General features: G+C 41.2%; 1 protein-coding gene across 1 annotated transcript in view; it reads right to left on the reverse strand.

Moving 5' to 3' along the window:
* Positions 1-12,879, reverse strand: part of LOC116320878 (gamma-aminobutyric acid receptor subunit rho-3-like) — a 36,079-nt gene that overhangs the window by 2,079 nt on the left and 21,121 nt on the right. The window contains exons 4-10 of the mRNA XM_039617157.1: positions 7,615-7,682; positions 6,031-6,254; positions 4,797-4,879; positions 4,525-4,662; positions 3,913-4,065; positions 2,816-2,877; positions 2,108-2,239 (exon numbers count right to left, since the gene is read on the reverse strand). Of these exons, the coding sequence (XP_039473091.1) occupies positions 2,108-2,239; positions 2,816-2,877; positions 3,913-4,065; positions 4,525-4,662; positions 4,797-4,879; positions 6,031-6,254; positions 7,615-7,682 (860 nt within the window). The remainder of the gene's footprint in view (positions 1-2,107; positions 2,240-2,815; positions 2,878-3,912; positions 4,066-4,524; positions 4,663-4,796; positions 4,880-6,030; positions 6,255-7,614; positions 7,683-12,879) is intronic.

The following is a 12,879-nucleotide window of genomic DNA, read 5'->3' on the forward strand; positions in this document are numbered from 1 at the left end:
TACTTTAAATTAGTAACTTAGTTACATTACTAGTTACTTCTCTAAAAAAAGTAACTCAGTTACTTCAAGTTACTCGTTACTTTCAAAGTAACTAGTTACTAGGGAAAGTAACTTTGGTTTTACTCAGAATTCTCTTGTTAATGCTGCTTCCGTAACTGGATACCCAGCAAGATTGCCAGTCTTCTAGCTTGCTTACTTGCCACAAGTGCACTGTGCCACCTACCAATAGAAAGGAAAAATAATGTGCACATTTCCGAGAGAAATCCCACGCCTGGACCGTCGTTGACCGCCGCCATGATTCTAGCCTGCTTTTTACATCCAACACAAAAACTGCAGTCGTGGTGCTTTTGATTGTACTCAGAACTTGGAAATTCTGCCTTCTGAATAGGAAGATGTAGGTAACACCAGACTGCAGATGAGCTGCATACAGAGCTGGACTGGGACAAAACAATCGTCTCGGGCATTTTGACTAGAGACCGGCCCACCATTATAGGAAAAATCATAAAGCCTTTGAATGAAAATAAACACTGTTGTGACAGTGATGTACACTGTTCTGATGGTATATATGTATCAATCTATCAATTGTTTGTTGTAAGACTCAGATAATTATTTTTTTTTAAAAGCGAGACATTTTAAATGAGAATAATAAAGAAAAGTATTTCTTTGTGCCCCCCTTTCTCTGTTAATGCCCTACCTGGCCCCCTGGCAACACTTTGCTAGACCCGCCCCTGCACAGTCACCAGCTGTCAGCTATGTAGAAAAGGATCCTGGTGTTATTTGTCTCTCAGAAACAGTTCATAACTTCCCTTCAACTCATTCATGTCACCTAAAAGGTAAACCTGTTTCTCCATCATCTGTTCAGCTCTGATGATTCAGTAAGGACATCTCCTGGTTTCATCTGCATGTTTCCCTCTCACCAGATAACCAAACCGATATCATGACCAGCAGCTTTACAGCTGTGGCTCCAGCAAACATCAGCTGATACTAGAAATTAATATTAAATAAATTCTAACAACAGCTGATCAAGCTTAAACGTGCTGCTGTTGTTTAACGCGACATCCGCTGGTTTCCTCTTTCTGGCGCAAAGTGGGCGATAAATAAACAAGAGAGAAAAGCCGATCAGCTGATCATTGATCAGTTTCGTGATTGAAGTAGAAACAGGAGAGAATGAGAGAAGAAGAGGCAGCTGTGCAGCTTCAGCTTTGTGTCTTTTTCATTGTAGCTGAAGTCCGGGACAAACTGTGTTCCTTTTCACCTCAGTACGAAACGCGTAATATTTTCTCTGAATACCAGACGATTCTGTTTTTTACGGGACGGTTGGCAACTCTAATAATTAACCGTATGAACCAAATAAAGTTCAGCATCAGTAACATAGCACCCACCCAGCTGTATACAGTAGAAACTCCGTCATGCTAGCTAGCACGCAGTACGAAAATGTCAGCATACCGAAAATAAACTCCACCTAAGCTTGGTTTATATCTGACTGATAGACTGCAGGTCATAACTTCTTACCTGAAGTTCAGTTCACCTGACACGCGGACCGGCGGCCGCTTCGGGTCTCTCCTCTTGCCTCCCTTTTCCTTCATCCACCTGCTGGCCTCCACCACTTGCTAATGTTACTGAATCTGTGGAAGCTCGCGATGCCACCACCACAAGTAACGAGTAACGAGCCTATCTAAATCCCAGTAACGAGTAACGCGTTCCTGGTTTTGGCATAATATCTAGTTACCGTGCTCGTTACCACAATAATAACGTAGTTACTGTAACGCGTTACTTAATAACGCGTTAGTCCCAACACTGATTATTGTAGGGTCTAACTTACAATATAAAGCACACTGAGGTGGCTGTTGCTGTGATTTGGCGCTGTATAAATAAAATTTAATTTAATTTAATTGATTTATATACTCTGGCTCCAAAAAGGCTTGCATGCTTTGCACGAAAATGTCAAGTTTGAGTAAATGTTTGAGCTCCAAGATGCAGCTGGGTTCTGTGCAGCACATGTAATAGCCCTGATTGGCCACTAGAGTGAGACATTAAGCAAAATATGCTCCTGTTTGTTTTCCATCTCTCTTTCACAGTAATAATCCCCTTATCCCCCTGTGCTGACCTTCCCCCTCTTCATCTTCCTCATCTCCTCCAGAGTGGTGCAGTAGTTCACAGCTGCATATTCAATCACAGACAGGAAGACAAACAGGAAGCTGGTCCACAGGTAGATGTCCACCGCTTTCACGTACGACACCTGGAAAGCATCGCACATTTTCACATTTAAAAAAAAATAATTAACTACTTTCATTTGTTGCTATTTTTAAATGGTGTTTCAATAGACATAAAACACCTAAAAACTTATGTGCATATATCCTCCTAATTTAGTTACAAAATATTTGCTCTCCCAGCTCCTCATTTAGCAAAATTTCAATATTATTAATGTTAAAGTTAAACTGTAAAATATATATATATATATATTGTATATTAATTTATAACACATTTTGTTGCTTTCATCATATATTTGGGAAATGGCTTTATGGCAAATAGCAAATGGCAAATAAATGATGAAAATGATGAAACTTTCAGTCCCCAAATGTTATCTTGACCTTTGCACTTTTCTTCCATGATTAAGTTTGTACAGTTTAAGTCAAAGAAGGATCTTTTGGGCTATTACGCTCCACACAAGGTAAATAAAAATAATGCAAATGCAAAAAGTTTTAAAGAAATTTTACTTTGGCATTGATAAGCTGTTAAATTCCTTTCTGATCATCCGTTTTGGTCACCCTGAGCCCACATAGGCCTCCTGAACCCTCACAAACACAGCTGTTACCTGAGGCATCGAGGCGGACACTCCTGTGATGATGGTGGACATGGTGAGCACTGTGGTTATACCTGCAGGGGGCGAGAAAACACACTCACTACACACATGACATTCAAATTCTTTCAAATAACATGTGATGTTTGGTGAAGAATGGCCATTCTTGTTTTGTTTTTGGACATGAGTGTAGATACCAAGAACCAAAAACGGCAGTTCTTCAAATTTGCATTGAGGCTGGCTTCAAAATGAATCCTCCTCCACAGACTCCCATGTTAAAACCTTTACAGCAGAGATACACATGATTACAGCAACTGTTCAGAGGGTGACATTTCTTTGGAACTCATCCATTTACTGTTATAACTTTGAGGAGCAGGTGTGCTGACACACAGAGGTGTAAGGTGGTAACTGTCTGCTGGGCCTCGGCTCCCCCAGCTGGAGTCAATGAAATGAACCTGTGGACTGTGATTGTGTTCGTCAAGCCTGCTGGAGAATTTAATACAATTATTTAAAAAAATCTTGCTGTGAGGTACAGAGCATCCATGACGTTTGTTCTTCAGTCTGAGTATGTGAAATCCTAGTTTTTTTTCATTGGTCTGTTAGCACTAATTAACAGCTATCTCACTCACACAGTTTATAGATGGAGCTCGCTAGCATCAATTTAGCACTCCACCTGTTAATATTGTAACTTTGACTCAAAACAAAACAAACTAAATACACTTGCTTCAGCCTGAGCCTGTTCTTCTGTGGTTTATATAGGTTGTGGATTTTAATTTAACTGTCTTACACACTCTGTATAAGATGTGATGAAAAATAAAAATAAATATCAAAAATATCCATCAACAGTGTCAAATTGATATTGATGGAATCGGTTTTAGATTCATATAAAATGTGGAGTGTAGGATAAAATCCATCAATGATGGTGTGAAATAAAATGTTAAAGCATCACTGGAGTCATTAGGCTTCACCCTAATGAAGGAACAGAACAAATCGGCACTATTTACAGGTGTAGTGTGCCTCTTTAACTGTTGTGGTATGTCCCGGAGCTAGGGGAGAGCAGAAAGACTGGGATTTTTGGTGGTTGTACTTAAGATTTGATTAATCAATGTTACCCAGAGACACTCTTGCAGGAACGGCCCGTCTGTCGATCCAGAAGGAGACCCAGGAGAGGACGACCATCAGCATGGTGGGGAAGTACGTCTGCAGCATGAAGAAGAAGATGTGCCTCCGCAGGATGAAGGTTATGAAGAGACGGTTGTACCAGCCTGACAAAGAGAGACAGAAACACTGACATGAGTCATGAGCCTTTCCATTTTGATTTCAGTCTTTTCAGCAAACTGTGACACTTGATGATAAGGTTGGAGTTTCTGTTCATCCCAAAGGCCTCTAAAGGCAGTCAAGTATGGAAAAACTGTCACTGAACCAAGAAGCCCAAACCAGGGAAAAACTGCCAGATATCTAAAAGAAGAGAGGCATATATTTGTGAATACTAAATATGATTCTGCTCCCACTTCCATTATTTTATGATGCAATGACACAATCTTGCTAATGACCTACTAATTGTATTCAGATGTGTTGCAACAGGGACACATGGAAAAGTTTCAGGACACCGGTCCTCGAGGAGTTTGAGACCCCTGCTTTAAATCATAATGATCTGTACTATGACTTGTGTTTTGTCTCTAAAAGTGAGTCCACGCAGATGATACAGGTTCACGAAAACACACCGGTGCTGCTGTAGAAAGCCAGGCCACTGGAGGCTTGGAAATGCTCAATGAAGAACTGTGACAATACGATCTCATCCGTCCTCAGAGAGTCGTTGCCATTCTTCCAGTAAAGCATCAGGTCATTCTCGTTATACGCGTCTACAGTGAGAGGGAGAGAGAAAACAGAGGAAAGACAAGAACTGAGGTCAGCTGACATTATCCATCATGTGTTACTTTATGATCTAAGAACATGAAGTTTTTATTATTGTGTGTATATACTGAATGTGTCTTACAGCTCTCCAACTCCAGCGAGCAGTTTTGTGTGTCCAAAGGGAAGCTGCTGAAGTCCATCGAGCAGAGAGCCGTCACAGTGACCCTGAAACACCAAACACACAGATATAAATCTGTTTCCCCTGTAGCTGTTCCTGCACTCCAGATAAAGTTCATGGTGACCTGGACAACCTGTTCCGCCTTACAGTTTACTCCCTAGAAGGAGAGTCAGAAGAGTGGAAATAGGGCAGAGAAACAAAGATTACAGAAGGAATCTAGAACTTTTTACCAATTGGAGCTGCAAAAATTTCCATTTTGTGAGTTTTAGCTGGAAATGCAAAGTTTTATCTGTCACACATGATACACTCTCATTAGTTGCACTTTGCTTAATACCAGACCCCCTTTTTTTCAGAACTTAACGTAATTCGTGGCACAGATTCATGCAAGTGTTGGAAACATTCTTCGGAGGTTTTGGTCCAATTGTGTGAAGCTATTGACACGATAGCTTCCCACTGTTGCTGCAAATTAGTTGGCTGCAGATCCATGATGCAAATCTCCTGCTCCAACACATCCCATGCATAGAGATGTGGTCATCGTGGAGCAGGATTGATCTGTACTTTTATGCCATTTCCGAATGTTGCATCAGAAATTGAGACTTCTCAGACCAGCCATATTTTTCCTATTGATGTGAATGCTCTGTTGAGCAGAGCTGAGCAGAGTGGCAGCTGATCTGGTTCTCTTCTCCTGTAGCCCATCTGCTTCAAGCTTTGATGTTTTGTGCATTCACTGATGCTCTTCTGCGGACAATCACCTTCACATTCACATTCATGTCACATTTAAAGCCACTTAAATCCCTTTTTTTCTCATTTTGATGCTCAGCTTGAACTTCAGCAGGTTGCCATGTCAGAGTTACTGTCACGTCATTGGCTGATTAGATGTCTGGGTCAATGGGCAGTAGAATAGGTGCACCTAAAGAAATTCCTGGTCAGTATATTAAAACATCAGTGAGGCTTCTGAATAGTTTAAGGGACGCTTGGTTCATAACGGATGCTACAGACGTGCACAGTGCAATTCCTTAAAGAAATCATTATTAGCTTAATTAGTTTATTATATAAAAAAACTCTACTAAATCAATGTTTTCCTGACACCACATACATTTAATAAAGTGAAAGCTTGGCTGCACTAAGCTTTAGAGGATTTCATCGTCTTCTCTGCAGCTTAACCCCATGTATATCCACCTAAACACCTGCCCTCTACCTGACGCTGTAGAGGATTTTTCCGTCAGGGTAAACCCGCAGCATGATGTTCTCCATGGTGGTGTCATGGATGAAGGAGCGTTTGGAGTGGACGAAGAAGACATCAGGAACCCAGATCTTCTTCACCAGCCGGGAGTCAAATGTCCTGCTCTGGTTGTTTCCAGACGGGAACGCCAGCCGCTCGTCCTTCCAGTAGTGACGCAGGTACAGAGTCATGGTGAAGTCCTACAGAATGCAGACACACACCAGAGAAACAGCTACTTCTTATGTTCCTTTAATTCTTATTCATGTTTTTCAAGCAAGTTTGAATTCATGGGAGATCTGGGGCCTCAGAAAATGTGGTTCCAGACAGAGCCTGAACCTGGGGTCAACACTTCTATTGTTTTAGATCAGGCTGCCATTGCAGCACCGTCCTGTTCTCATTTATCTCTCTTGGCTGGAAGAACTTTTAGGTTAGACATGGAGCTGACTTCAAAGCTGGCCACTTGAGGGATCAAGAGCCAGAGAGTCAACTGACAAACAGTGACGTCAGTAAAACCATAAAGTTATAAAACTACAGTTTAAGGAATCTCTTGAGTTCAGTTTGTCTACATAATTTTATCTGTACTGAAAGGTTATGAAAGAAGGGCAAAATATGACAGCTTTTGGTGTAATTTGTCTTAAGAAGATTGTGTTTGGCTCATAAGAATGACTTTTTTATGATCTTATTTAGGTGCGGTCTGGCAGTGCTTTTAATACCAAACTCTAAAACTCAATAAATTCTTAATGATTTGCAGCACAATGCACAAAGAGGTTGACACACTGGTTAGCTCTATGTGATTAATTTGGCAGATATTTTTTTTATCCTGGATGGCCCTCCTGATGCAACCCCAGAGGGAGTTGTCTCTCCTCCCTGATCCTGGGAGGAGAGACAAAAGCAGGAAGTGTTTGTCTGTTTGGTAAATGTGTAAACTATTGAGCCACTATATGCAGCATAAAGCCCGTTGATCTAAAATACACTGAAAAGTTCATAATTTAAGCTCTCTTTCTGTGCAAAGCAGTCCAGCAGGTCTGACTGGATCCTTTTTAGGCCATATCTGGGCCACAGGCTACATTCAGTATTTGACACACCTGGTTTGAGGCCTTTTTGTGAACAGCACCAGCTGTTTGGCCCCAATTCTTCAACCCTCTGTTAAACACCTTAATAGTTTATTTAATCTGGTAATCTGTTTATTTATTTTACAATCTAAAAACTATTGTATTAAGACATTTAACCAACATTTGCAGCCTCTTTTATGATTATTTGCTTGTGACCTTCCTTCATTCCTGTTAGTCACACTCCCTTTCTGATTACCGGTCCAAATAGTATCTCTTGTGTTCAGTTATCCTCTCACTTTGCTGGCTTCCTTTTTTCTCTATTGGATTTATGTGCCACTTTCCTAAACAGGTTATCCACCTGTTTTTATTCCCCTTCCTTCACAATCCTACCTTTCATGTATGGCTCTTGCTACTTCTTTTCTTTCTTATTTTTGATTTTTGGACTTTTATTGTGACATCTTGCATTTGGGTCCTTTCCTCTGTGACATGTCATTAAAAAAATCCTCACCATGTTGACCTCTGAGATGCTGTCGATGCTCTCCACCTGCACATCAATACCTACAGGGATGGGCGCACCTGAAGCAAAGGCATGGAAAACATTTCATTTCAATGCCATTAACTCATAAATTATTAATCAGTGCTAGTAAAGAAACTCAGACAGTCAACTCTGTGCAGCTCAATGGGTGTCACAATTGTGGTGTGTGAGTGGGGGTGGGGGGTGTGAATGGAGGAAACCGTAAAAAGTCATAAACTTAGATAGACTTGGCACATGGGTCATATTTTATGGGTTTCGCAAGTGCGTGTGACAGAATGATTCTAAAGCGCCTCCCATTTAATTTCAGGGTGTCTTCAGGTTTGCTGGAGCCACAGACACACCCTGGACCCTCACCGGTCTATTCCAGGGTTAACAACCATCAGATGCCAAATATGTCAGTGAAGGTTCTCCGTCATCCAGGTCATCGTAGTCTAAGGAGCTTGGAAAGAAAAGCATGTGGACTTCTATGTTCTTAAAGACGTTTCACCTCTCATCCAAGAACCTTCTTCAGTTGTAAGAGTAAATGGTGGAGAATCCGAGATTTTTAAGCTTTATGGGAGTGTCCCCCACGGGGTCATGGACCCCCTATCGATCCTCGATCTAACCACAACGCAGTGTGTGTGGTACAGTGTAGTGAGGAATGCTCAGACCTCTACATTGGAGAGACCAAACAGCTACTTCACAAGCACATGGCACAACATAGAAGAGCCACCTCCACGGGACAAGACTCAGCAGTCCATCTGCATCTAAAGGACAAAGGTCACTCTTTCGAAGATGCCAATATTCACATTTTGGACAGAGAGGACAGATGGTTTGAAAGAGGAGTGAAAGAAGCCATTTACGTCCACTGTGAACATCCGCCTTTGAACAGAGGTGGTGGCTTACAACACCAACCGTCTGCCATCTATAATCCAGTTTTGAGATCCCTTCCCAGGCACCTTAAAGCCCACTCACATCCTGGGCCATCTGACCTCAGGAAATCACATGATAGGGTTGGGCTAGGTTTCACAATGGGTTCACCTGAAACCCTGGCAGACTGTGACCTACACCCGTTTTTACACGTTGTGATTAGGTAGAGGATCCATAGGGGGTCCATGACCCCCTTGGGAGACACTCCCATAGGGCTTAAAATCTGGGACTCTCCACCATATGCTCTTAGAACTGAACAAGCTTCTTGGATGAGAGGTGAAACGTCTTCAAGAAAATTAAAGAAGTCCAGACGCTTTTCTTTCCAAGCTCCGGGGGTGTCGGACTCCAGGCCTCGAGGGGCGGTGTCCTGCAGGCTTTAGATCTCACCCTGTTTCAACACACCTGAATCAAATTATTAGTTCGTTAACAGGCTTCTGGAGAACTTCAAGACATTTGAGCTCATTTTAAATTAAAACTCTGAACATAGCCTGCTCTGGCCAGGTTATGTGTTTAGGATGAGTAACCATGGTGATTTAGCCACGTAAATAGAGCACCTTCATAAGACAGAAACTCTAATTTTACTCTAACCCAGGCGGTGTCCTGCAGGCTTTAGATCTCACCCTGGGTCAACACACCTGAATCAATTTTGTTACCAGCCTTCTGGAGAACTTCAAGACATGTTGAGGAGGTCATTTAGCCATTTAAATCAGCTGTGTTGGATCAAGGACACATCTAAAACCTGCAGGACACCGGCCTCGAGATCTGGAGTTCGACACCTGTGGTGTATGGACACCAACAGATATCATCATAGAGGCAAGGTTTAACTAGCCTCACAAAACACTGGCACTTCCTGCAGTCTCCTGCATCAAAACACACACACACACACACACACACACACACACACACACACACACACACACACACACACACACACACACACACACACACACACACACGTAACAGAATTTAGAGTGCACAGCTAACCTAAGAGGCATGTCTTTGATCCGTGTGACGAAGCAAAAGAAGAACATGCAAACCCACAGAAGGCTGTGAAAGTCCTGGGTTTGAATCAACACCAGGACAGTTTTGCTGTGTCTTCAGGCACAAACTCACAAACCCAGGACACAAACTCCACCCACAGATTTAATCACATGAATATGAGCTGTGGTTTTGTTGAAGCATGTCCTTGTCAGCAAGTTGTATTTCTATCATTTGCCACAGCACAAAAAATCTCATAACTCAAAGGTAGATTGTCAAATTTAGAACAGACTGAATATTTTTGATCGAAGCCTGAGATTGGAGACATTTAGGTGCCACAGTTGTATCACCACTGGGAAGCAAAAGAAAAACAACATTTAGCTATAAACACCACCTCATGTATTTGAAATTTTTATTGTGCGTTCCACCAATGACATACATATGATCAGTGGTTCCTGAAGGCCAGATAGTGTGCACAGGAAGTGATAAGTAACAGGTTTGTGCTGCTGTCAGTTAGAATCCAGGGTGTAAAACATCCACATGAATGCAGGAAATGCCTCGACTGCAACACACCTATGTATGCATGCACCAAGGTGCAAGGGCCCTTTAATCGCTGCTTGCAGCTTTAATTGACATTATCAAACTGCAATAAAGACAAATGTAATATAACTGTCAACAAAGAATTCTAAGCAATAAAGCTGGACAAATCCATGCAGTTATTGGAAGGCTGGACCATACTGTCATACACCAACACACCAACAGACGTTCCAGGAATCTCGGATCTAATTTGTCGACTGAAACATTTTATGAGTTTCTCACTTAGTGAAACACATAATACACACAGTGGAGTGAAAACAGAAACACAGCTCACAGAAATCCACATGCCTTCATACTTAAAGAAAAAAAAGAATAGAAAACTATCCTGTGATAACAATAAAAATACTATTTTTAAGGTGGACTCATGTTTAAGGCACGGAGGCTTTTTTAACAGCACCGGAAGCCTGCCTGAAAAAATACTAGTGTCTGTTTAATGTCCTACAGTGAGATGGGATAGAATAAAAACCGGAAAAAATATATCAATTTTTGGAGTAAAACTGTTTGAAAAATAATTTAACAGCGTATCAGGATCAGTCACTTCTCGTTTATTGCTTTAATCCAATCACCCGTCCTGAGCCGGAAACCTCATTTTGTGTTGTGACATCCTTTGTGTTTGGCACCAACTCACCAGTGCAGCCATCGACATCTGTCTCTAGCTCCCCCGCCCCACCCCGTCTTCCTCATCAGCAGATTGTTTAACGGCTCCTAAAAAGGCTGAACGCACATAAACAAGCAGAACACACGTAGCTGGAGGGCTCTGCGACCTACACCACTTAAATTATGGTTACTCACTCACTGTTTGCTCCACAAAGCAATCATGACCTGAAAAAGTTTAGGAAAGAAGTTTGTCTATCCCATAACAGTGCCTAGTAGCTGTGCTCTCCTTTGGAATTCTATACTGTTAATTTTGGGATATATCCACAGCTGCAACCTGCAGACAAAACAGCTCATTCCTGCGCTGACCACAAGCAATAACAATGATTTCACTGCCGTCCTGCTGGAGAAAAATGTTTCCATTCATTTGGAGGTAATGTTAAAAGGTTAACAACGAGGAGAATGCACAGAAGGAAAACCAGCTCCGACCACTCTTTCAGCCTGTTAGCGTGTGTTGCCATTCTTAGATGTCTTTATTTAATCCGGGCTAAGTTTGGATTAAATGGGAATGTCTTAGGCCATCTAGGTTACGGTATAGAAAACAGCTGTTTTCAATGCAAAACTGCTCAAAATATGTGAACTTTCCATTTCTGCTGGGGCACTGTGACTGGAGTGGGTGTGATGTTTGTGTGGGTAGTGTTTTCTTGACATGAATAAGGCTCCATAATTCATGATTTAAAGGCCTCCGTATGAGTCAAGCTACATATACAGTAGTAGAGTTTTAAAATGAAGAAGACTACCATCCAGATGATTGTTTGAGCAAAGTCCAGCCACACTAACATTCTTACAACTGCTGTGGCAGCAACAGACGTGTGCAGATCAACTATAGATAATATGGAGTGCGGGAGAGAGTTTAAAGCATGGAAGTGCAGACACTATTTTAAGTTTTAGTCCGTAAAAGTGACAAAAACATTAACTTCCACTGTACACGCAAGTGGGAAGAAAACTTCTTTCTACAGCGAAAAATTAAACTTCAAATCTGAGCAAGTACCAAGCAAGCTGCCACGGGAATGTGAAATTTTCAGAGAAACCTCCGGATCCCACTGACATGACTGCGACACCCGCCCCACTCCTGCTAAACAGGGGAAAATAGATTTAAGAGCAACAAGACTTAGTGCTGCTGAATATTTGATTTTAATTGTTTTTTGCTGTGTTTTACTTGCATCTATTTGAAAGAGTTATATTATATCTATCAATTTTATATGATGGATTATGCAGAAAAAATAGAATTGGGCTGAAAGGTCTATTTCTTTATTAAGTATTCAGGTTGTGTATCATGTTTTTAAAGAGAACTAAGTAATAAAGTAACTAATTACTTTTGAAAATAAGTCATCAGTAAAGTAACAGGATTACTTTCTTGGAGAAGTAATCAGTAATTAGTAACTAATTACTTTTTTCAAGTAACTTGACCAACACTGTTACTGAGTGACCTCACACAGTCACAATAGGGGTACACTAAAACTCACTTTCTTTGCCCATGTGTACAATCCACAAAAATGTGCCCTATATAAGAATAATGTGCAGTCATTCACATCTATGTGCTAAAAGATACATATTTGAATCTACATGCTAGGGGCAAATGTTATTCTTTTGTCATTTTGATGGCCATGGTCTTAAATCCCCATCATATTGCAGTTTTGCCTGAAACGTTGTCATAGCGATGACACATATTTAATAGCAGCAAACTTAAGACTGCATTGGCTGCTTGTGAATCCTCATGTTCACACAACAAGTCATTAGCCAATGAACATATCCTGGACAGTCTTTCTTTCTGACACTTAGAATATAGTTAATGAACTTCCGTTCCTATTGCTTGCCAGAATGTGAAAGTGTTGATGGTTGGTGCCCAAGTTTCCCATGCATTCATTTTGACCAGAAATGAATGATGGATATCAAATTCTAACTTAGAGGGGAGTTTATCGAGGTCGGGGCCATTTTCACACAGATATGTGAGATCAGAAGTATTTTTGCAACCACAGGTTTTTCTCCCTAGTTGCCAAAAAACCAAAAACAAATACAGTCTTATGATAATGATGTCACTATTCAGACCTTGAAACTAAGGCCATCTGTTTTGGAGATAATTTATCTGAATTTCAGAAG

This window comes from Oreochromis aureus, linkage group 9, assembly GCF_013358895.1.
Source record: "Oreochromis aureus strain Israel breed Guangdong linkage group 9, ZZ_aureus, whole genome shotgun sequence".
Classification (NCBI taxonomy): Eukaryota; Metazoa; Chordata; class Actinopteri; order Cichliformes; family Cichlidae; genus Oreochromis; species Oreochromis aureus.